The sequence below is a fragment of the Peromyscus maniculatus genome, chromosome 9, assembly GCF_049852395.1.
Source record: "Peromyscus maniculatus bairdii isolate BWxNUB_F1_BW_parent chromosome 9, HU_Pman_BW_mat_3.1, whole genome shotgun sequence".
NCBI lineage: Eukaryota > Metazoa > Chordata > Mammalia > Rodentia > Cricetidae > Peromyscus > Peromyscus maniculatus.
Window position 1 is genome coordinate 63201086 of NC_134860.1, and position 26096 is coordinate 63227181.

Below are 26096 nucleotides of genomic sequence, written 5' to 3' on the forward strand. Positions count from 1 at the left end.
ACCTCTAACCCTCTGGAACCAACCATAAGCCAAAATAAACTTTTTCTTCCTCATGGTGCTTTTGGTCATAGTGTTTTATCACAGTGATAAAAAAAAAAAAGTAGCTAATCTACTTATGGCAACCAGAGCATACCTGCCTTCCAAGCCTGTAGCTAGAGTTTTCCTGCCTTGCCCACAGTCAGGACAAATCTTTGTCACCTGCCAGTCCCACAGCCGCTCAGACCCAACCAAGTAAACACAGAGACTTATATTTCTTACAAACTGTATAGCCATGGCAGGCTTCTTGCTAACTGTTCTTATAGCTTAAATTAACCCATTTCCACAAATTTATACCCTGCCACGTGGCTCGTGGCTTACAGGCATCTTTTCATGCTGCTTGTCAGGGTGGCGGCTGGCAGTGACTCCTTCTGCCTTCCTGGTCTTTCTTTTCTCCTCTCTGTTAGTCCCTCCTATACTTCCTGCCTAGCCATAGGCCAATCAGTGTTTTATTTATTGACCAATCAGAGCAACTTGACATACAGACCATCCCCCAGCACAGCCAGTGCAGACCATCTCAGACACCTGCACTCAGGCCCGTGGTCCTAATCATCCTCTATGCGGACCTGCTGGGTAAAGCCATGAGGAACCCAACAACAGGCTCCCACAGGACATACAGAACATCCCACAGCACAAGCCTAATTCATCTTAGATGCCACCTTTCTTGTAGAGAGCAAGTGAACAAAAGAAACTGTTTCTAAGACCACACTTGCCTCTGCCTTTACATTGTCAGTCACACTTTTTGAGACTTGATGACCTTTTCTGTAAAATACTTAGAATTGAATTGAATTATCTCTAAGAAGACATATATTGCAGTTTTCGACGATATCCTTGGAAAGGGCTCTTTGAAGTGGGTCTTCACAGAATGGCTGTACTTTGATGGAGTCACAGAATGTGAACCTTGTGATCCCAGACCCTTTGTTCATTTTAAGTCAATAAGTTAGCCTTTGAGGGACCAATTCATGGTACCCAAACTCCAAGGATGTTGATGGGGAAAATAACTTTCTATTATTTCCCACTGAGACTCAGAATTAGTGCAGTTCATCTGTCCATGAGCCTATCCTGGTCAGCAAATCCACTAAAAAGACAAAACATAGAGAAGAGTTTGTTTTGTTTTGTTTTCAGTGACTATAGAGTTAAGGCAAAGATCCTCCAGACCCCATCTCGAATAGTGTATACCATACTTTGCTGGCCATAGTAATTGCCTTCGGTTTTTCTAGAGACAGTTGGGTCTGAAACAAAAATCGGGGATTACAGTATTGCCAGTTACTCGAGAAATGTCTGGTCTTGAGGCTAGAGCATCCAGCCAACCTCTAACCATCCCTGTAGCACGGCTGTCACATGGTCATTATTGAGGGTAGACACAGTTTCTGCTTCTGGTATTCTTTGTATTCTGCTCTTATATTCTGTCCATTTGTTCAACAAACACTTAGAACTCGATCAATGTGTTCATTGTCTGCCTTTAAGTGTCCCTATAGGCCTAAAGGTCTTAACTCTTTAACAAAAACCCATGATCTTAGGTTGCTGGTTGTGCTGGTAAGATGCGGGAAGAGGCAGCAGCAGAACTTTGGCTCAATGTCAACGGCCTGGGAAAGAAGTTTATTAGGCACTCAAGTGCGATAAGAAAAGAATGAAACGATGAAATCTTTTAGAAAGTACTTATGAAAAATTTAGACTATGAAAATTTGACTTTGATAAATTAGAAAGCCAGAAACAGAACCAGTTCCCTCTGGGTTTCCTTATCCTACTTATCCTAAATCAGCTAATAATCCTAATGGCTTTAAGTGGGCCTGTAAGTGCCCTGCTGTAAGTGTGACCTCACATACACGTAGGAGTTTTAGGGAAAGCTCAGTCGGACAAGATGGTAGGAGATAGGTCTGAATGGCAGGGAAAGTAAAGGAAGTGCCAGCAAGAGGGGTGTGGATGAGGAACCAGACTTGATGAGCAACTGCCGAGTGCCTGGCACTGATACACCATGGAAAAGTTCCCCCAGATCTTAAGGCATAGAGCCCTTGCATTTGAGCATACTGCCAAGGGTAAGACTTTGTAGGCGAGGCCAGTACGAAAGTAACAAGAAACCATCTGGAAACAGAATTCTGGGGTAAACAAAAATAACTGGCTTGATGAAAATCAGCCAGTGTACACCAAGAAAAAGACAGAGGCTCTAAGCCTTAGAATTAAGCCAAAGAATAATGAAGTTCTTTTGAAAAAGCTAACATTTGACTGGCCCTAATTTAAGACTTTTGTCTAGCTTAAAAAAAAAAAAAAAAAAAAAGCTATCCAAAGAATTTAGGCACTGTTGTGTGTGTCTTTGTAAATATGCATACACACATGCATATGTTACATAGGTATATACTATATATTACTGTATACAGTTGGTCCTGTGTATCTGGTAGTTTTGTACTCATGAACTCAACCAACTGCTGATGAAAACTATTCAGGAAAATATCACTTCTGTACTGAACATTATTCCCGGAACAGTAAAGCCATTTACAGTGCATTTACATTACACAGTGACCATGCACTGTGTATGATCAGTAACCTAGAGATGACCTAAAGTGTAGTAGACCTGTCCAACATAGTGGCACACACTGCTGAGACAGGAGAATTGTTTTATTGAGGCCTGACATTTGGGCCCACTGTCAGTTACATGGGAAGACTTACCTCTAATTTTACATTTCCTGTTGTTTATAAGGAAGAAATTTTTCCCTCAATTTAGAGACAGAGAGGAGAAAGGAGGTTAAGTAAATGCTTAATATTTCAACTAAAAGAAGGAAAAAATCAACATTAAATTTGATATGGAAAGTAGTCTGTTCCTAATTTTTCTGTACAATGAGGTTTATTAAAATTACCTGAGGATGCCTGAGAAAAACCTAACGTAGTTGAGGGTTAGAATGCTGCCTCTATAATAGACGGCAAACGCAGCACTTTGTATGTTTTAGGAATGGATTCTCACTACATTCCTTGGGCCAGTCTTGAACTCTTGAACTCCTGAATTGCTGGGACTATAGATGTGTGAAAGCTTCATGGCTCCAATACTGTATAGCTTCTCCATTTCTGCATCTTTCAGCAGGCTGCCAGTAAACTCGGGTCTAGCTGGAAACGACCTCTTGCAGGCTCACCTGTCTAGTTGTTGAACTAAGGCCTCCCTCAAGTCCTTCCCCTGTGTGCCCATCAACTGAACTTTTTACATGGCAGCTGATTTCATCAGAGTGTGTGAAAACAGGACGGGAGAAAGCAGGCATTCTGAAGTCCCTCTCTCCTCTCTCTTAGAATCTAATCAGAGGGATAAGCCCATTATTTTTGTCATGCTCTATTTGTGAGAAGCAAGTATTTGGTCCATGCTCAGGGAGGGGCCTATACAAGGTGGCAAATAAAGGATAGGGGTGTCATGGGGAGCCCTGTCTAAAGTGACAACACAAAACCCAAATCCAGAAAGTCAGACCTGAGACAGAGTTAGTTGGACTGCTCAGTCTGCTGTCTCCCATTGTTCTCACTGGGTTTTAGAGTGACCGCTAATCTCACCTGATAGTGCAGTTCAGATGGGAGCCAGTCAGCATTGTGCTCCTTTCTTTTCTTGGGGTAGCCGGTAGCATGTATGCATCTGTGTTATTAGTGTTGAATATTCAGTGCAGCATACACAAAATGAGAACGAAGTTAGTGCATTCGTGACATAACAGAACTGGATAAAAAGATGGGTTGCTATTTCAGTGTATATTAGTAAAATGTAAAGGCATACTTAACAGCCTGCTCCCCTCACAACAGTGCTCTACTGAACTGTTGTCAGAAACGTGGAAGGGAGGTTTCTGTGGAAAGAGTGCTGTCTTCAGCTTCTCTTGACACCACGTTTGTAAGTTCTAGCCTTTACGTGACTTGAATAGATTGTTTTCCTACCTAAAAAGACCCCCAGTACCTTCTCTAAAACTAGACCCTCAATTACCAAAGACAAAAACAGTAGATATTTCCCATAGTCGTGCTCACAACGTTCCCTTAAGATTCGGACCCTGAACTGGGTGGTGGTGGCGCATGCCTTTAATCCCCGCACTTGGGAGGCAGGCAGATCTTTGTGAGTTCGAGGCCAGCCTGGTCTACAGAGTGAGTTCCAGGACAGGCTCCAAAGCTACACAGAGAAACCCTGTCTCGAAAAAAGAGAGAGAGAGAGAGAGAGAGAGAGAGAGAGAGAGAGAGAGAGAGAGAGAGAGAGAGAGAGAGATTGATAGATAGATTGATAGACTGATAGATTGATTCAGGTCCTGACTCCAAGTGTTGGTGGACTCAAGACTGTTTACTCTCCAGCAGAGGGACTCCTGTTGACAAAGACTGCTACAGATACCAGTCCTAGCTGGAGGGAAAACTAAGGGCTGCTTCAGGTGATAGAAGTGCCAGGGATCAAGTGTGATGGGTAAGGAAAGCCACAGGAAAAGTAGCTGTGTGTGACTTTAGTCAGTCTCCTAGAGAAGGGAGCCAGTCACAGAGGAGCTGGGTAAAACCCTCCCCGGACAGGAGCGATGTGCTTAGGGCTGCACTCGGCTCTTCTGTCCCCTCCCGCAATGATAGCCTTCCCGCTCTGGCCAGAAGTCAAGGAATGGGGCTCCCCTGCAGCCCTAGGGACAAGTCATTATTTTTCCTGGAGAGTAGTGCTGGGCAGTCCAAGCACTGAACCCTGGTGGGGGGAACTTAGAGGAGGTACAAAGGATGGGTGTTAGTGTGGCTGCAGCAGACACTGTGCATCCATTGTGTCTCTCGCCCTTCTAATAGAAAACTCCTGATATCCCTGTTTTATAAATGAAGACTGCAGCTCAGAGGTGAGGGGTGACCTTGGGTTGAAATCCAGGTTTCTCTGGATGTCGCTCCCGGCTTTCCACCCTGTCACAGTCCCACTTCCTCAAAGCAGCAGTTTCTGGGCTACCTGAAGTAGAGAAGCTATAACAGCATGCTGTCCGTGGCCTTGTCCAAGGTGCTTCCTGACCACTTCCCTGCTCCCTCAATAGCAGGCCAGACATTTTCCCAGAGCATGTAATAGAGCACTTGGCACAGACGCTGTCGTGAGACCTAAAAATGGGACGGTGGTCTAGGTTTGGAGTAGCAATGTGTTGTTACCCATCTAAAATGTGAAAGACAGGTCATGAGAAGATGGGTTTCCAGCTTGGGAAACCTGGCACTGGGAGACAGAATACAGCAAAACCCCTGAGTTTTAACCTGAGTATAGGGGAACCGTTAGAGTACAGATGAGGATGGAGTATGAGAGAGTGAAACCCTCCGCTGTGCAGTGTGTTTGGGGGGAGAGTAGAGCCTCATGCATGCATTCAGTTCACCAGATTATGCCTCATGCATTTTAGAACAAGAATGTTTGTTCATCAAAGAGATGTTTTTGATGGTGGTATTAATGGGCACATTCATCTTTTGTGAACAGGAAAGAGAACATGAGATGTTAGGTAGAAATGCCTGGTCTGGGGTATAGCTCAGAGACAGAGCATAATCTACAATGTGCAAGGGCCTGGGTTCGTCCCCAGCACTGTGGGAAGGAGACAACAGAACATGGTTATAGTTCAAGTAGAACTGTTCTGTGTTAGAGTGTGTATAAGGGGCTGGAGAGGCAGCTCAGTGGTTGAGAGCATCCACATAGCAGTTAGTTTGTAACTGCCTGTAACTCCAGTTTCAGGGGATCTGGCTCCCTCTTATGTGTGGTCTTGTTGGTATGGTATCACCCACTCCCGTTCACACATACACACAAAAAATAAAAGAGATTTTTTGTTTTTTCAAGGCAGGATTTCTCTGTGTAACCCTGACTGACCTGGAACTTGCTCTGGAGACCAGGCTGGCCTCGAACTCACAGAGATCCATCTGCCTCTTCCTCCCGAGTGCTGGAATTAAAGACATATACCAGCACTGCCTGGCTGAAATAAATCATTTCTAATGTATATATGTTAAACCTGCAGACACTATTAATAAAATAATTCAAAAATGATGGAAAATGATCAACTTAAAAGCTACTTCAAAAAATAGTACAAAAGAAAGTGGTAAAGTGGCAGGATGGGGTTAAGAGCACAGACCACTCTTCCAAAGGACCCAGGTTCAATTCCCAGCACCCACATGGCAGTTCACAACTATCTGTCTATAAAACCAGTTCTAGGGGATCTGAGACCCTCATATACAGATACACATGCAGGCAAAACCCCAATGTACATTAAGTAAATAAATAAATAAATATTTAAAACAAAGGAAGGATAGAGGGACAAAAAAGAAGTGGGACAAACAGAAAAGTTAAGGTGGAAAATACAATCCAACTCTATCAGTAATAGAAATAAATATGAATGGGCGGGACAGTCCAATTGGACTGTAGGGATTATCAGCCTAGGTTCAAAAATAATAGTAACTAGCCAGGTGGAGGTTGTATACACCTTTAATCCCAGCACTCGGGAGACAGAGGCAGGTGGATCTCTATGAGTTTGAGGCCAGCCTGGTCTACAGAGCGAGTTCCAGGACAGCTAGAGAGAGCTGTTACACAGAGAAACCTTGTTGGGGGGGGGGGAGCAAAACAAAAAAAAAAAAAGCTCTATGCTGTATAAATAAAATGGAAATAGAAACATAAAAGGAAAAAAACTAACAAAATCAAAAGATTTAAAATTGTGGGGGTACCATGGTGCTTATGTGGAAGTCAGGACAGCTTTGGAAGTTGGTGCTCACCTTAAGGCTGGGTCTCTTGATTCTGCCACTACACTATATGCTCCCGGCCAGGTGGCCCATGAGCTTCCTGCCGATTCTCCTGTCTCCTTCACCTCACAGTAAGAGTCCTGGGATCACAGGTGCTCACCACTGCATCCAGATTTTTACCTAGATTCCAGGGATTGAGCTCAGGTCATCAAGCTTGTTCAAGAATTACTGTTACCCACTGAGCCACCACACACACTTTAAAAAAAAAAACAAAAAAAAAAAAACAGTAAAATGGACAGTCTTTTCCTGGATTGACAGAAAGGAAAAAAAAAGGACTCAAATTATTAGAATCTGAAAGAGACGACAGTAACGCTAATATTATGTAAATAATGATCATGAAAGAATCCATGAATCGTCCTATGCCAATAAACTGACCAACTTAAGGAAAGTGGTCATATTATTAGAAATATCTATTAATTGATGACATGTTCACCTAGTGATTGACATTGTGATGTGTTTGCAGGCTGCTGCCTTCTCCTCTCAAGGACGCAGTGGAAGTATCCACCTGGAGAAGATGCTACACAATGCAGGAAGTGAACTCTGCCCTGAGTAAAATCCAGCTGGTGGGATATTCTCAGAAAATTGTGAGTGTTGGTGTCTCTGTGAGGGTTTTCAGGAGTGCTGGCCCTGTGTTGAGTCCCTGGGGGCTCTTGTGGCTCTTCTTCAAGCTGCCCTGTCACTTTGTTGTAGTTCCAAGAAAAAAGAATGTAGGTGGGTTTTCCCCACCCTCCTTCTTTTCAGTGGTACCCATTCATCACCCCCAGTCCCTGACACCAGCTCGAACTGGGTTGGCTGAGTCTGGAGATGTGTCCCATCCTGTTACCCGAGAAACCAGACACAACTTGACTCATCTGAGACATAGGCAATAGGAAAGAGCAGCAGCTTCCCAAGGGTGATTTGAGAGCTGACCTAAATTAAGGATTCCTGTTCTGGTGTTGCCCTGCAGCTGGAGCCACTCAGAACTGGAACCTCACCTACAGTGGAAAAGGAAAAGTGGTCTTTGACTCCTGGTTCTCTTGGGTAACTTGTCACCCTTGCTCTTTAAAGTGCCTGGGCCCTGTGTACCTGACGACAAAACATGAGCAGAGACTGAGGTGGCAGACACCCGAGGATTGCTTCCGTTGTCCACTTCACAAACTATACTATTCCCTTTGGTCTTCGGTTTGCTTTAAAATGAGGACATTTCTTGCTCTTTCTTTTAAACTGACTTGACTTGCTGATGGCTGACATGCTCTCTGTGTGGTTCTTTTTAGGAGCTTTTTGGTGCTGTTCAGGTGACCCCTCTAAGCTCTGGCTATGCCCTAGGAAGCTCCAACTGGATTATCCAGTCCCATTATGAGAAAGTATCTTACGTCTCCGGATCCTCGTTGCTTACCACACACCCTCAGGTAAATTAACTTTCATCACCAACCTATGCTTATTTAATTCAAATTCAAAATGTCTACAGTGTACTATGGGCAGTTTTTAAACCTTCATAATTTCTGTGTCTTAGATACTCTGGGAGAATTAGATTGTTTAGGTCCCTACGTTCAGAGTTGTGCTTTCCTTGGAAGGAATTCTGTTGTGCTCAAGGTCACCTCTGGGTTGATGATTCTTGGTCCTCCCAAGACCCTGCTGATGTAGGTGGCCTGATGTAGAACACAGAGATTGTTAATTCTCAGCACATACTAACTGCTGAATACTTACAAAGGCAGGAATCAAGCAAGCACTGGTCTCAGTGTCAGGATTGAGTGATCACCAGGCAAGGTCTCTGCTTGTACATCTTATCTTCAGTTGATAGTGACTAGGACAAAGATGAGTAAAGAAATGAGCTGTGTGATTTCAGACTGAGGTAGGAGTTCTGGGAACAGCACAGAAGGTTTATTTCTAGAGGAGTGAAGATACTCTAAACTGGGTGGTCCTTCTGAAATCAAGATTGAAGAGCCGTGTGCAGCTGTGAGGCAGAGCCTACAGCAATGGCTGAAGAGTCCCTGGAACAGAGCAGGCAGGGCGTGTGAAGAGCAGAGAAAGCCCGTGTGACTGCAGTGTACTACACAGCCAGGAAAGGAGCAAGGCCAGCTCACCCAGGCCTTTGTAGATCATGATTGAGTTCTGGTTGGGTTTTGTTTATTTTGTTGTGTTTTGTGGTGTAATTGTGGTGTGTATGTGTGTAGTGTGGGTATGTGCCTGTGTATACCATATTCATAAGAAAAAAGTCATCTTTTCTTGACCCATCTCTGCCTTGACTCTATGAGGCAGGATCTCTAATTGAACTTGAAGCTCACCGTTCTGCTAAACTGGCTGGCCAGTAAGCCTCATGGAGTCCCCTGTCTCCACCCCCAACTCAGATAGGTTACAGGCATGTGCAGTCAGACTCAGCCTTTTTTTTTTTTTTTTATATTTATTTATTTTATGTATATGAATGACCTGTCTTCATGCATACCAGAAGAGAGAATCAGATCCCTTAACAAACGGTTGTGAGCCACCATGTAGTTGCTGGGAATTGAACTCAGCAGCCAGTGCTCCTAACCGCTGAGCCATCTCTCCAGCCCAGACTCAGCTTTTTAAGTGGTGCTCAGGATCCGAACTCAAGTCCTCAAGCTTATGCTGCAGGCACTTTACTCACTGAGCCACTTCCCAAGCCCCGCTCTAAGTGTATGTTATGTTTTGTTTTATTGAAACAGGGTCTTACCTTGTAGCCCTGGCCAGCCTGGATCTCACTGTCTAGACCAGGCTGGCTTCCAACTGACAGAGGTTGACCTTCCTCTGCCTCCAAGTGCTGGGCCCAAAAGCTTGCACTACCCACCACCATTTCCCATTTTAATGTAGAGGGAAAGCTATTAGCAGATTTAAGTTAGTCATGCATTACAGTTACATTTGGCAATAAGTTACACGTAAACATTGTTACGAATATAATATTTAATCCTTGGGTATTTGTAGAGAACTTACAGTTGATTTTATAAATCCCGATTCTTTTGTGTTTGTAAAGGAAGAGTGGTCAAGATGAGGTCATCAGTTGCTGAACATATAGATAACTTGTGGGAGTCCCTGTCACATTTTTTCTTTGAAATTTGATTACTTTATGAGTGTAACCCTAAGATGTTATTGTCTTCATCGTAAAATAGAAGTTAAGGCTTAGACCTGGAGGCCGGGCCCTTGTGCTTCCTTGTAGCTCTGCCCTTTCCCTGACAGTTGCTTTGGTCACAGCTTCCTACCTCCTCCTGTGGCAGATTTACTTTCTTTCCCTGGGTACATAGAGAATCTCACCCCTGTGCTCTGTTCCTTTGCGGGGTTAGTGCTTGCCACAGTTCTTACAGAAAGTCCTCAGGTTGAAGAAATATTTGCTTTACTTGTGACAGATAAATGTGTGACTTAAACATGATATTTGTATGTGTATGCATACATACATATACACCTTACAGAATGGCTAACTCAAGTTAATTAGCATACCATATTTGCAAATAGGAAAAAATAACTCTGTTCTGCTTGAAACATTAGGTGCTGCTGCCAGTCTGCAGTGTTTATTCATGTTTTCTGTCGGGGCGGGGACAGGCTCTCATGTGACCCAGGCTAGCCTCAAATGTGATATCTTGCTAAGGATGACCTTGAACTCTGTCCTCCTGCCTCTCCCTCCAAAGTGCTATCATTACAGGTATACCACCACCCGACTCATACCTTCTTTTACAACCAAGTTTATCTCAAGGTCTAGAGGAGACAAGTTCCTGTGTTTTCCTGTAGCTAGCAGAATCCTGGGCCCTTCCCGATTATTGAGATCAAAATCCCATCAATGTCATTATAATCTGCCTCATTGAATCAAATTTTTTATTGGCAGCTTCTTTCATTCTTGATGTATTCTGCCCTAAAAGACAGGAGGATGACTTGGCTGCCAACTGCTCTGATTTGTCCTGTTGGATCAAAACCTTTACAGTACTGTTGACGTAATTTCCAGTAAATTGTCTTTACAAGGGCTATAAATTTAAAGGGAAAATAAGGTCTTGAGAATAATGAGCAACATACCTAAATCATTGGTTTTAATTTCTAGTTGGCAACCTGTACTTTAGGTAACAAAGGAAAAGATAGGTTTTTTTCCCCCTTCACCTGTATAGTTGTTTTTGTATTGAGTAAGTGGGAATAAAGAAGTTTTAGTTTGAAAAAGCATGATGGTCTACCATGGAGGTAAAGAAACTGTGCCCAGAGCTGTATCTGACCCACCACTTGTTCTGGGGAAAATAATTGATTAATTAATTAAACCAGGTTTTATTGGGTTACAGACACACCTGTTTGTGGATCGTTTCTAGTTCAGTCTGCCCCGTGAGGGCAGGGTTAAAGTTAAACTTCACAGAAAGTTTGCTGCCCTCTGCTCTGCCTGATGGGAGCCTTTTGAGCAGAAGAACAGCACAGGCTGCTGCAGTGATCTGTAAATACAAGGTATGAGGCCTTTGCCTAAAATGGAAGCAGCAGGAGTGGAGAGATGGCTTGGAAACATAGAAAACATAGGCTGGGGCTGGAGAGATGACTCAGAAGTGAAGAGCACACTAGCTGCTCTTCCAGAGGTCCTGAGTTCAATTCCCAGCAACCCATGGTGGCTCACAACCACCTCTAATGAGATCTGGTGCCTTCTGCTGGCATACAGGCATGTATGCAGACAGAATACTTATATACATAAAATAAATAAATAAATCTTTTAAAAAAAAAAAAAAAGGAAAAAAGAAAACAGGCTGAGCTGGGCGATGGTAGTGCACGCCTTTGATCCTAGTACTCGGGAGGCAGAGGCAGGTAGATCTCTGTGAGTTTGAGGTCAGCCTGGGCTACAGAGCGAGTTCCAGGACAGCCAAGGTTACACAAAGAAACCTTTGTCATTTAACAGTTAGGTCTTGGTGTGCAGTGCTTTTGATTCATCTGAAGCAGGTTATACTGTCCTCCACAGTGTCATTCCTTGAGTAGCCCAATGGTATTTTACTGCGGTTTTGTTGTTAGTCCCTTCTGTCTGGTTAGACATGGGTTAGACAGATTTTTTTTTTTTAATTCTTGGTTTTGTTGCTGTTAGCACAGTTAATTGTACACACTGACTTCACTGTGCTGTCTCCACACATGCATGCAGTGCATATTGATCACATCCAGCCATTGTCTGTCCTTCTCACCACCCCACTCCCGGTGCCTTCTAATCACGGGCCTCTTTTGCTTTGGGGTGGGGGGCTGTGGAATTTTTTTCCTTTCTGCACATGAGAGAGAACATGCAGTACTTTGCTTTCTGTGTTCCTATAGCTGGTAATTTCCTAATGTACTGTTCCCAGTTGCATCCATTCTGCTGCACATGACAAGATTCTCATTGTTGTTGTTGTAGCTGAATGAGCTGCATTGTGTGGAGGTCTGCCATATTCCCTCCTCAGTTCATGTCCTGTGAGCACTTGGACAGAGTTCACATCCTTGCTTTGATTTCTCGAAGTCTGTTTGTCCATGCTCTCATAAATGTGCATTCCTCCCATAAACCTAAAGAAAATATGTTCAGTTTTGAAGCCCTTAAAACCATTGAGCTAAGAGCTAAGGTAGCCACTCCATTTATGGGTTTGATTTTGTATTGTTGACAGTTTTTTTCTTCTGAATTTTCCCAAAAGTTTTGCTGTTGTTTGTTGGTTTTTGTTTCTGGTTTGTTGCTGTTGTTGTGATGCAGTACTTTGATGTGGATGCTCCACGGTGAAAGTCAGATGTCATATAATTGGGACAAGGGCCACAAGAAAGCTGAGCTACAACAACAGGCCCTTCATCTGTTGGTGCCTCTGGCTCTCCTAATGGGCCCAGAAAGGCAGGAGAGGATCGCAGCAGGCTGGCCTCTGCAGTCTTTCTCCATTTGCTGTCTCCGTTGTTGGTCTCATTTGACTGGACGCTGCCTCTCCTCAGAGTATTTGCTTCCCTCAAAAATAGTGTGTGTGCTTAAGAGCGTTCCTGTGTGTGCTTGTGTGTTCGCTTCTCGTGAGCCAGTGCTATTCCCTGAGTCCCTCCCATTAGCAATGGAGTGTCTGAAGAGACGAGGAAGACGAGATGGTGAATATGACCTTTATATAGGGAAGAGCTTTTCTCCATGTGCAGTTGAACAACATGATTATAAGACCAGAAGTCCACTGGGGAGTGTGGGCCTTCAGCTAGGGGATGGAAAGTTCATGAAAGGGTGGGTTTGAACTGGTTTTGGAGAGCAGAGTTGTACTTCACGGTCTGGGGTGTATTTTTTCCTCTCCTAGGTGATCAGTCCTTAACTGTAACTGTTTCGCTCACTCCTTCTTTTCTGCTGTAGGATTTTAGGGTGTAAAGGCCTTCAGACTTCTGACTCCTTGCTGACTACTGTTTCCACTTTCTCCTAACCAGGCTGCCGTTTCTCCTGCGTAGTTCAACCAGCTGGTCTTCCGCACCCCGGCTGCCTTTTGTTTTACCCCTGATCCTGTTTCACGTCTAAGAGTGAAACACTACCTGTCCTTAGGAGTGTCCTGGGTTTCCCCACCCCTTGGCCTGCGTTGTCTTCCATCAGGCTGCTGACCCCTATTGCCTGCCCTGTTCAGAGGGTCATTCTGACTCCTAGCCCTTCCTCCCTTGCCTCAGTTACGTTCTTCTTTTTACTCCTTCCCACTACTTTCTCAGTTACACTCTTTTTACTAGTGCACATGCACACATAGGCACGCACACCTTCATGTGTACATGTATATATATCATACATGCCACCACACTTGCACACACAAAATCATAAAAGTTATGTGGAAAGAAGGAGACTGTTGGGAGGGGAGAGGCAGGAAAGAGGTGATGGAGAAATGAATATGATCAGTGTGCATTAAATATGTGAATGAAAATGTCATAACCAAACCTGTTGTGTGTTTTATAAGTGAATGTGTGCTTATAAATTAAATTGTTAGAGGACCAATACAGTAAACACAGTTCTTACTAAGCTTAGAGTTTTGAGTGTTTTGTTTTGTTTTGTTTTTATGAATATAGATGTTTTGTCTGTGTGTATGTATGCCTGTACACCATGTACATGCCTGGTACTTACAGAGGTTAGAAGAGGGTATCAGATCCCCTAGAACTGGAGTTATGGATGATTTTGAGTCACTGTGTAGGTGATGGGACCTGAACTCCAGTCCTCTGCAATCCTGAACCATCTTTCCAGCCCCCTAAGCTTAGAGTTTTTACTGTTTTATTCCATGAGTTTATAACTGTCAGTTTTGTGAGGTACTTTTGATTGTTGAATAAGGTAAGTTTTTATTTTTGTGTTTAAACAAAATATTTCCGCTTAAGCACTCATCAAGTGACTCTTGACATCAGTAATATATGTAGTTATCTTTGGTAAAGTACAGATATTTGAAGTGTCACCTGGGTACGAAGAGTGTTGCTAAAGCCTTTTGAGCCTGTGTCTATCCTGGAGCCCTGGGACTCAATAAGGCTGTCTCTATGTAGGGCTGAAACTACAAGGTCTGTAACCTGACCGCCAAGTATCTTGAAATGGTTCCAGCTCAGGGTGCTCGCACTAAACCTGCCCTGCATTTGTTGGTGGGTTTTTAATTTTCAAAAGGAGATATTGATGGCAGAGGCTCAGAGTCAGTGTCAGAGTAGTTTGCTCCCCATTATGTTTTTTCCTGGTTCAGTCCTTCTTAAATGTTGGGGTCATGGCCCTTTCTGACCACCTAGTTAAATCTACAGAGGCACACAGAATCAAATACACTGTTTCAGGGGATTTGGGGGCCCTCTGAGATCCCCTCTGTCTCACTAAGGTTGCTGTCTTAAGGCAGATATGTCACTCACTGCACTGCTGGGTTCCTTTGTCACCATTTCCATGTCCTTCCGGTGTTCACGGGAAGCAGTCCAGGGCTCATGCGTAGCTACTGCTAAAAAGCATTGTGCCGCCACCAGTGCACACTTACTTCCTCTTGTGGAAACAGTAGTACATAGGTGTGGGTCTGAGAAGTTCTGCCCAAGAAGAGAAAAGGCCGTTAGATGCATTAGTCAATACCTGTGGGGAGGAACCAAGCCAGTCATGTACTGCATGTTCAACACTGAGCTCTCTCTGCCCAGCTAAAGAAGTTTCTTCCAGGTTAGGAGCAGTTTGTAACAGGACCACACCTTGTTATTTAATAAAATAATGAAGCCCGTGTCTCCATACTTGGACACTCAAAGGAGAATCTCTCAAGAGGTACAGATACTCGGAGTTGACAATATAGATTTGGGGCTTTGCTGGGCTGCTGTATTTGAATGTCCTTTCTTTACTGGGGAGTATACCAAAGGAATGAGACGTCTTCATAAAGTGTGTGGTCTGGGCTTTTTCGGACAGATAGTCACAAGATGAAAACATTTGTAAACTCTCGAGCCTCTTGGTTCTTGTACCTTTGTTTTCAGTCAAATCCTAATTTATGCCGAAAAGCAGAATCTTTTTAAGTGCTCTGAAAATAATCACAGTTTAAATCATTCTGGGTAAAAATAAATGCCAACATCATAAAGAACTCCTTGTCATGTGCTATTGGGGGTCTCAGTTCACACACAGATAGAGTGTGTGAGCCTCCAAGACTCACAAAAGTCAGCTGAAGGAGGTAGATCAGGACTGGCCATTTCATAGGAAACCTAGCTCAAAGCTTGCTCAAAGTTATAGGGCTAGTTAGGAATTGGGAATAGGCACGAGTTTCTAACCCAGTGTTCCTTCCGATTCCTCCAACCCTTGCTACATAGGTAAATCACCTTGCCTCTGTCTTCCCATAACATTTGTTTGTCTCCTACACTTAACAGTTACTAAGAGAATGCAGTTATTCAGTTCAGATGTGATTCTCAGGCAAGCAGCAAGGGCATTCACTAGAAACCTACTAGAAATGCAGATGCTCAGGCCCTGCCTTGGAACAAATCAGAAACTAGGGGAGTGAGCTCAGCAACCCTTGTCTAGCACACCCTCTGGGTGACCTTGATCCATGCTGAAGTTTAAAAACATGTAGATCCAGGCGGGGTGGCGCATGCCTTTTAATCCCAGCATTCGGGAGGCAGAGCCAGGCAGATCTCTGTGAGTTCAAGGCCAGCCTGGACTACAGAGCAAGATCCAGGACAGGCACCAAAACTACACAGAGAAATCCTATCTCCGAATGAATGAATGAATGAATGAATGAATGAATGAATGAATGAATGAATGAATGAATAAAAGCATATAGATTGCATGGCATTCAGAAGAGGGAAATACTGGAAATAGGAAGCCTTTCTGTGATTGACAGGAAAACAGTGATCTTAAAAGTCTAGTTCTGTGAAGTTGGATATGATGTGAGGCCAGCCAGTCATGACAGAGAACTGTTGCTCACTCCAGAGTTGCCAAGCCACCGCTGTGGGAGAACTTGCTGCTGGACTAGACCCAGTAAGAGAAGCATTTGCTCTTGTCCCTTCATTGCTTATAGATAGCAGTCCTTTGTAAGTTGTTAAGTAGAGCTTTCTTTTGTCTTTCAGCCCATGGACCAAGCTTCTCTCAAAAACAGCGATGTTCTGGTTCTCACAGGACTCACGCAGATCCCTACTGCCAACCCCGACGGCATGGTGGGCGAGTTCTGCAGCAACCTGGGTAAGGGGCTTTTCAAGGCTGAACTTGGGTTCTGCATCCTAAGCTCATTTCTCATTTGAGGCCTTGCCCCTTCCTTCCAGTCCTGCTCACTGGTGTCTCTGTGAAGCTTCCCTGCTCACACTGACTTCCACCCCTTAGGTTCTTCCTCAAAAGGCACTGTTGTCCAAAGGAGCCATTCTTTTTATTTTTTAACTTATTTAAATTTATTTTATGTGCATTGGTGTGAAGGTGTCAGATCCCTCTGGAACTGGAGTTACAGACAGTTGTGAGCTGCCATGTGGGTGCTGGGAATTGAACCCAGGTCCTCTGGAAGAACAACCAGTGCTCTTAACCACTGAGCCATTTCTTCAGCACCCAAAGGAGCCATTCTTAAGAAATGTAAATCTCAAGTGTGCTAAGAGTTGTACAGTCATACATCAGAATGGTTAGCAGTTTCTAGAAAGGTAGTCAGCATTCTCACTCATGGAGCACGTTGGTTAACCCCTTACCATGCTGGGTATGGCAGGAGAAGTGTGCCTACAGGTAACAGCAGAAGAGTCACACCCCTTCACTCTGCTTTCATACTAGCACAGAAGTGACTCACACTTGAAATTCACAGCAGTGAAGATGGGCTCATGGAATTGTTCTCACTAATATTTGGTTGCTTTTATTTTTTTTCTGTTGGGAAAAGACTAAATTGAGAGCCCACAGGGATGTTTTCTGCCTGGAAAACACTTATTTCCCTTTAGGTAAAATTTTCAGTGAAATCTTCAACCCCATCCTTATTTTAGGGAAGTAGGCTGGCCCCTGTCTTTGTACATGTAGGCTGCTATGACAAAGTATCAGCGCTGGTGTATAAACTGACAACATGACCACCCCATGGTATGGCTAAGGGGATGGTTTTTATTGTAGGTATGAGAGAAAGAACAGCCAGAGGCATCTGGAAGAGTCCGGAGCGAAGAGAGAAAGAAATAGACTGAGCATGGCCAGCCAACTGGTCATGGCCAGTACTATCTGTTAGAGCGGAGAATAGCAGAGGACAGAGAAAACATTCGAGAGAAGCAGGAGCAGAGCGGGAGAGTGGGGAGCTGTGAGCTGGAGGGAGTTGAAGGTAGAAGAGGAGGGGAGAAGGGCCTGGATGCTAGCGTGGACTTTGAAATGTGTAACAGGTACTTGTGATACTGAGGGAGCCTGAAGGAGGCCAGCATGAGCTTTGATATGCTAATCGGCACCACAGTAGCCATATGTCCCTTCTGCCAGAAGTAAAAGAAATGACTCCATTTGGTAGATGGGAACCAGTTTCGCAACCACCAGAAATAATCCTATAGTCCAGGTCACACTCATCTCTGGATATTTGGACTGCCTTTGGAGTGTGGGGATTGGAGTTGCCTTTGGACCTGACAGTTGGGTGGCTTAGGCAGTGAGCATCTGTCTCACAGTCCTGAGACTGGGAACTTTGAGACCCAGGTAGCCACCCTTTTCCTGCATCCTCACATGGAGCAAAGGAAGCTCATCTCTGTTCCTCTTCTTTTTTTTTTTTTTTTTTTTTTTGGTTTTTTTGGTTTTTTTGGTTTTTCGAGACAGGGTTTCTCTGTGAAGCCTTGGGCCTTTCCTGGAACTCACCTGGTAGCCCAGGCTGGCCTCGAACTCACAGAGATCCTCCTGGCTCTGCCTCCCAAGTGCTGGGATTAAAGGTGTGCGCCACCACCGCCCGGCTTCTGTTCCTCTTCTTACAGTGGCACTATTCTCATCATGGGGTCTCTGCCTCCATGAGCTCATCTAAATGTAATAACCTCCCTCCCCAAGTCCCTACTGAACATCATCGTAGTGGCCATCTAGATGCCACATATAAACTTGGTGAGGCAAGAGGCACAAAACATTAAGTCTGAGCTAGCTACCCAAGAGAGGTTGAGGGGCTGACCTTCACCTTCTGGCAACTTTAAGTGGTATTGCTCTGGCTCCAAGAAGAAGCAGTCATCTGCATGGAGAGCACTGTCCTTTGAAATCTCCTGAGCTTTGCTCCTAATCATACTCTGTTTTTATTCTTTGCTGTGTAAAGCCAAAGGAAATTTATTCTTGCTGTGGAAATTGTTGGACTGGTCTTAGAGAACTTCTGAGTTTTGTGTATTTGTTAATAAACTAGAACCTCTGACTCAAGGAACTTGGGATTCAGGGGAAATCCAGTATCTAATGCACTGTGTCAGAGGGGTCCACTAACCACTCTCCTCAAGATCATCGAGGTCATCTAATAAAAATGCAAACTTGATCCTGCCGCAGAGCCACTAGGCTGGGGAGAGAAGGACCTTGGAGGAACACTGTGTATTCAGCATGTTCACTAGGCAATTTTTATACAAACCGAAGCTTGAAAAGCACTGGTCTCATGCATTCCTCTCACATAATTAGTGAGGAAACTGAGGCCCAGCCAGGTTGGAGTGGCAGACTTGTGACCCTTACCTGTGTCTCTGTGCAGAAGCAGACTAGAGCCAGCCTCTCTGAAGTGTTTCCTTCATTCCATGCTCTAATAGCAGCAATTCACAGCCTCCAGGAGACCTGTCCATCACAGCAGGAGTGGGCAGGACTCATGGCACCAGACTTCAGATCCTACTCCCAAATCCACCTGCTTTCGTAGTTTCATAAACAAAACAAAAGTAGACTGGACTTTACAGGTTTTCAGCCATTCATACTTTTAACACATTACAGCCCATAAGTTGTGATTAATTCTGCATTCCATAACTGTTTTTAAGTGTTTCAGAGATAGTTTCTTACAGACAAATGCTAGTGAGAGAAGGTGCAATGAAAAGAACTTAAATGGAAAAACAGTTTATTTCCTTCTGGGTCACTCAGCCATGGCACGAGACTGAGCAGATACATGCAAACTTTAAATCGAATTTAAAGAGAAGGAGCTGCCTGAAGTTCAGCAGGTTCCCTGGAGTCACTAAAACCCACATTGTCTTCCCAGAGACGGTGATGAGAACATCAGCCTTCAGCCCTGCATTGCCCTGATGTGTTCTCTTCTGCAGAAGAAATAGACGATTGTAAACATATGTGTCATAAGAACAGGCTGTGGCAGGAAGGTTGAGAAAGAGAGAAAACATAGTGAGAATAGCAGGGTTATAAGGAGAATGAGTAGCTGTGTGGAGGGAAAGGAAGCCTGTGATTGGAGGAAGTTTAGAGTAGGTAGGAGGTAAAAAGGGCTACTAGCATGGACTTTGAAATGTATAATAGGTACTAGTGATACTCAAGGAGCCTGGGTCCACAGGTAGCCATATGTCCCTTGTACCAGAGGTAAGGGGAATGACTCCTTTTGATTGATGGGAACTGGTTTCACGAGTTCCTGAGGACTGCTGGCTTTTATCTAACTGTCAGAAATCCTCCCATAGTCCAGGTTGAGCTCATTTCTAGAGATTTGGACTGCCTTCTGGAGTTTGGGGAATTGGAGTTTCCTTTTGATCTGACAAAAGTTGCATAACAAGACCCCATCTCAAAAATAAACAAAATCAGACATAAGAAAACAGAAGCTGGGTGGTGGCGGTACACACCTTTAACTTAGGCAGGCAGATCACTGTGAATTTGAGGCCAGACTGGTGTACAGAGTGAGATCCAGGACAGGCACCAAAACTACACAGAGAAACCCTGTCTCGGGGAAAAAAAAAAAAAAAAAAAAAAAAAAAACAGAAGAAATGCCAATTGCATTAGCCCTTTCTAACACCGTCCTTTTGTTATCATCCTCTCTTTCCCCAACTTTTCTAGCTCTGACAGTGCGGAATGGAGGAAATGTGTTGGTTCCCTGCTACCCATCGGGAGTGATCTATGACCTCCTGGAGTGCTTGTATCAGTACATCGACTCCGCTGGCCTCTCCAACATCCCCTTCTACTTCATCTCCCCAGTGGCCAACAGTTCACTGGAGTTTTCCCAGATTTTTGCTGAGTGGTATGTCAGTGTCCTGTCTCTGAGTTCTACTTCAGTGTATTCAGTCAGTAAGAATGAAAATAATTGTGATTTCTATATCTGATAAGAAAAGCTAGATTTTTATTTCCATAGCTCATTTATCAAAGTCATGTTTTATTATATCGGGAATTTAATCAAATCCTAGGCCAGATACATAGCCATCATGAGATTACTGAACCCTGATCATGTACGGTGAGTTTGAGTCTTACCTCCTTGACAAAAAAGAGGGAGATGGAAGTAAATGTTAACTGTTACAATGTACTTACTCTCTCTAAACATTCCGGAGCCATGAGACACACACTAGAGTTGTCCAATCATTTTTAGTAAGATGGCAGCCCAATGGACATAAGTCATTCACTGAAAACAGAATTACTTTCTAGTTTAGTTTGGTTTGGTTTGGGTTTAGGTTTGGTTTTTCAAGACAGGGTTTCCCTGTATAGCCCTGGATCTCTCTCTCTGTAGACCAGGCTGGCCTCAAACTCACAGAGATCCACCTGCCTCTGCTTCCCAAGTGCTGGGATTAAAGGCATGCGCCACCACTGCTGGCTGAGAACAAAATTTTTACATTCCTCTGTCATAACATATCCCAACGTTATGCCCCTTGCTCCGCCCCTGGCTTTGGAATGGGGATTTTCCTTCTCACTGAATTGTGGGCTTCTTCCTGAATTGAGACTGCTCATCTTGGTGAGTAAGACTTGTTAGTCCTTTACAAAGAGGTATCTTCCCCACATAGGATGCCCTAAGCATTATTTGTAGATTGAATCAGGATGCTAGAACTTTGTTTTCATCCAGATCCCCCATAAAAATATTGCAACACACTCCTGGGTCCAGCCCTGTAAACCCAATAGACAGTGCAGCCACCTCTCCAAGTCTGTGGCTACAAGTGTGGCTGTCACCCAGAACAGAGGGATTAGTGCTGGAGGGTTTCTGTGGTTTTGTTAGCTCGTAAGTGGGTAATATATGTTTAGTCTAGAAAAAAAAAAAATACAGAAAACAATAGAGACCCTGAGCCTACAACCCCACTGTCAGAATAAACCCCCCTGTTAACTTCTGACCTGGAAATCTGTTGAATAGTTAACAGTTTTGAGACAGCACCTTGCCAAGTGTGACTCTTTAAATGCTGATTTTGTTTTCCTAAGGGGCTTGTAGCTCAGTAGTGCAGTGCTTATGTAGCAGAAAACATTTAATTATATTAAACCATTATGAAGCCTTTGGGAAGACTAGCATTGTATTCCCAGCACTCGGGAGGCTGAAGCAGGAGTCTCACAGGTTCAAGGCCAGACTCAATTATAAGCCAGACCTTGTCTCAGAAAAATGAGAACACATGGCTGCAATATATCTCCTTTTTACATCACTCGCATCTGTATAATTTAGCTTATTATCTTGTTATTGGCTCGCAGAGCTTTTCCTTTTAGAAATAAATCATAAATTGATATTATTCTATATATGTATGATGATAGCATTTGCCTTAGGTAAGTTTCAAAAAGTGGAATTACTGGAATAAAGGGTAGAAATACTTTTTAATGTTCATTATCTGACACTAAGCTACTTGCCAGAAAAATTTTTATGTAAATTATTCCTTTTTCTTGTCCATTTACTTCTTAGAGGTTTTATATCTCTTATGTATTTGAACTCTCTATATATTAAACATATTAACTTTTTGATAACATTCTCTAGCCATTTTTCTCATTTTGATACTTTTTGAATTTTATCTTGAATTTTTTTCTGTTTAATAACTTTGTACTTTAGAATAATTTTAGATTTACGGGAAAGCATAATGATAATAGAGTTCCCATACACCTTTCACCCAATTTTCCCTGATGTTAATGTCACTCGTGAGCAAACATATTTATCAAAACTGAAATGTCAGGGACGCTGGAGAACTGTTTTGGTGGTTGAGAGCACTGGATGCTCTTCCAGAAGACCTGGCTTCAAGTCCCAGGACCACATGGCAGCTCCCGAGTATCTGAAACTCCATTCCCAAGGGTAGATCCTAGGCCCTCTTCAGCCTATGCGGATGCTGCACACATGCGAAGCACAAACACACATGCAAGCAAAACACCCAGACACGTGAAATAAAAATGGAGGGAAAGTGCAAGAATTAATAATGGAGCCAGTGAGTAGAGGCACATGCTTGTAATCTCAACAGTTAGGAGCCTGGAGGAAGGAAAATCCAGAGTTCAAAGCTAGCCTCAGCTGTGGAGTGAGTTTGAAACTAGCCTCAGCAACATAAAACCCTGTTTCAAAAAAGAAAGTAGTGTGAAACACTACCTGTCTAGAGATCTGGGAGCCAGGGCAGGCATTACAGGTTGGGATGTCCTTGGTGTGGGGTGGCGGAAGCCACAGAGGGAGTGTGCTTGCCTAGGGAGAGGAGTCAAGTTCAGCAAGCAGCTGGTGAGGGATGGAACGCTAGCTCCTCCAGGGGTGATGTGGGGACATTAGGGAAAGAGGGAGAAGAAATGGTGTAAAGAGGAGTAAGGTTAGGACACAGGTTCTTTCCTGTGGTTTATGAATCATGGGTTACCAAAAAGAGAGCAGAGAGTAAAAGTCTCTGGAAGCTCTCCCAGCATTAGGTCACTGCCCTCCTCCTACCCAACTGCCATTCTCATCCTGAGCTACCTGTGGGAGTCCTCTAGGCAGCTGGTAACCATCTGAAAGCTGCAAGGTGCTGGGATTTTGAAAATGTCGCCATTCCGGTGTGGCCTGGAGCCCAACAACCACTGCTCCCGGACCTTTTCCCAGGCAGGATCAAAGTCCCCACTTACTCCTGACTGCCTCTTTCGCTTTGGTAGCCCCCTCCGTGCAGCCTACCTGCAAAGCACTTTGTCTCTAGTAGGAGCTCAGTTGCTTACATGGACAAGTGCTAGCTCTGGAGCTCTAGACTGGAGGAACTCAGCAAGGGATTGTGGTGGGACCAAGTTAGGCCAGGACCGCCGTCCGTCCACTCGGGCTTGCTGCCTCCCCTCTTTCTTGCTTGGGAAGGTGCTCTAGGGGACAACCCCAGGCCCAACTGCTTACTTGGGTCTGCTAGAAGCCACTCTGTGGTTCCTGATCTCAGGCTTCTGCAGTAGCCTGCAAAAGCCCCAGCTCCAGACTAAGAGTCCATTGGTTTGCGTGGTTGTCGGGTTTGTTTTCTTTTTAGAGGAGAGAGTGGGAGGGAAAGTCCCAGAGACTCTTCCTGAGCCACAGTGCCCTCCAGAGTGCGGGCCTCCTGCATGGGGCGGCGGGTGGCGCGGGTATTATAGACGCACAGACGTGATTCTGAAAGCAGCTGTTGTTCCTTTCCCTGACAACCCGGTAAAAAGAAGCAAACCCTTTAGCCTCTCAGCAGGGTGTGGAAGTCTATCTGCTGTTGTGCCTACATGAAGATCCTTGAACTGATGAGGGGGGGCTGTGTCTCAGCAGAACTGGCCCCAAGTGCTGTCCTGCTGCTTCCCAGTCCCTAGTCAGACTGTGGCCCTCCTGCATCGCCTTCTAATGTACAGGGTGCGGTACATACAGGTGGAGTAGCTCAGGGGACTTCAGAACTAAGTTCTCAGATTGCTCTCTCCTGAGTCTGAAATGAGGACAGAGCTAGTGTCCATTTAGAGGTATGAGCTGGTTTCCTAAAGGTATTTTCCATGTTTTTGTCTTCCCACAAGGAGCCATATTTGTAAAAGAAGGTTAAAGAAACTGGATAAGGAAACCTCAGTACATTGTGGGGACGGTTCTTTTTTTTTTTTTTTTTTTTTTGGTTTTTCGAGACAGGGTTTCTCTGTGTAGCTTTGCGCCTTTCCTGGAGCTCACTTGGTAGCCCAGGCTGGCCTCGAACTCACAGAGATCCGCCTGGCTCTGCCTCCCGAGTGCTGGGATTAAAGGCGTGTGCCACCACCGCCCGGCTTGACAGGGTTCTTAAAAAAGAGTTCCTAGAACATATGGAATGGTGCCTGTGCATGTGTGTACATGCGTGCATGTTGGCCAACCTGGTTACTTCTGGTCATTTGATCAGTTTTAAGGGTTTTTTTGTTTTGTTTTGTTTGTCACATTTCAGTTTTCGAGGCTCCTCTGTAATTTTTTGTTTGAGCCAAAGCCAAAGTCTTACTATGTAACCTACTCTGGCCTTAAACTAAAATCCTCCTGTCTCAGTTCCCTTACAACTGGGGTGAGCAACGCTGCTGTAGTGGATAGGGCATGTGTATCAGCAGCAAGCCATGTCTCAGAAAAGGTAACTCTTCTTCCCAAACCCTGCTAACGTAACGTGGTGTCTCAGACTGGATCCTGGATCAGGAAAAGGACCCCCAGTGGAAAACAGCTGAATCCAAATCTAGTCTGGGGCATCGAGCAGTGGCAGAGTTCTTGTCTACCATGCACAAAGCAAACATCAAAACAGTTCTAATAATGATAGCTCCAAACCCCAAGTGTCTAATATGCTCACCTGGGCATCGCAGTGTAGACCCTGGGGCACATAGGAGCTGGGTACAAAGAATGCATCACAAGTGTATAAATTGTTAAATTGTACTCTCACCTTTTTTAAAAGAATCGAAGATGATTCCAAACAAGTAGTCTATTTCTTTAGAAAAACAGTGCTTACAAGAGACGGTGTCCTGAATGAGCCATAGGCCTGGCTTTTTTTTCTCTTGAGTCAGTGCCAAGAAGCTTTTTAAATCAATGGTTCTCAGCCTTCCTAATTCTGTGACCCCTTAAAACAGTTCCTCATATGGTGCTGACCCCCAACCATAAAATTCTTTTCCTTGCTACTTCATAACTTTAATTTTGCTACTATTATGAATCATAATGTAAACATCTGTGTTTTCCAATGGGTCACCTCCCAAAGGGTCCTGACCCGCAAGTTCAGAACCACTGCTTTAAAAGGACTTGTGTAGTTAGTGTTTATGCTGCTGCCACTAGGTGGCAGTAGATGCCAGTGCACTGCTAACACCTTGTCATGTCTTCTTCTTTAAAGGCTTTGTCACAACAAACAGAGCAAGGTGTATCTCCCAGAACCGCCTTTCCCGCATGCAGAGGTAAGACAATGAAGCCAGTGACCTAGGGCACAGAAGAAATGTGGATGATGGGATGACTCAGGATATCAATCTTTATATCTAAAATATCCCTATGTGTAGCCAGATACAATAATGCGCATCCACACATCTGTAAACCCAGCACTACAGAAGCAGACGGTTCTGAGTTCCAGGCCAGCCTGGGCACCAACAAGACTAAATATTAAAACACACACACACACACACACACACACACACTGATAGGGACTGAGTTTGATAGTGTAGGCCTTTAATCCCAGCACTTGGGAGGTAGAGATAGGTAGGTCTCTGAGTTCCAGGCCAGCCAGGGATACACAGTGAGATGCTGTTTCAAAAACAAACAAAAATTTTTTAAAAGATAGTAAGTACTCCAGCTCACAATTCATTTGCTTCCTCTAATTAAAACACCATATTATGAAGTCTGGACAGTTCACAGCCCATTTCTGTTATAGTCTGTGTGAGGGACTTTCATTCTAATATCTATTCCCAACATTTTAAGGAGCAGATCTATTATCAAAATGTTCTTTCTAGTCATGTCAATCACATATGTAAAATTTCTTTAATTTTTAAACTATTTGTCTATGTGTCCATGTGTGTGCACCACTCATCAACCTTAACTGCCCCCCACACACACACACCTTATTTTTTTGAGACAGGTTCTCTTACTGAGCCTGGAGCTTATTAATCAGCCAGGCTGCCTGGCTTTCAAGCCTCAGGAGTCCTCCTGACTCCACCTCCCCAGCACTAGGCACCCGTAGGCACACCAGCTTTTTTGTTTGTTTGTTTTTTGTTTTTTTTTTTTTTGTTTTTTCGAGACAGGGTTTCTCTGTGTAATTTTGGGCCTTTCCTGGAACTC

General features: G+C 44.1%; 1 protein-coding gene across 4 annotated transcripts in view; it reads left to right on the forward strand.

The window, feature by feature from the left end:
• Ints9 (integrator complex subunit 9) overlaps positions 1-26096 on the forward strand; it is an 88970-nt gene that overhangs the window by 51529 nt on the left and 11345 nt on the right. For all 4 annotated transcript variants that reach the window (XM_076545195.1, XM_006988790.4, XM_076545194.1 and 1 more), the window contains 5 exons: positions 7214-7334; positions 8004-8138; positions 16183-16294; positions 20024-20204; positions 25165-25225. In XM_076545195.1, coding sequence (XP_076401310.1) covers positions 7214-7334; positions 8004-8138; positions 16183-16294; positions 20024-20204; positions 25165-25225 — 610 coding nt within the window. The remainder of the gene's footprint in view (positions 1-7213; positions 7335-8003; positions 8139-16182; positions 16295-20023; positions 20205-25164; positions 25226-26096) is intronic.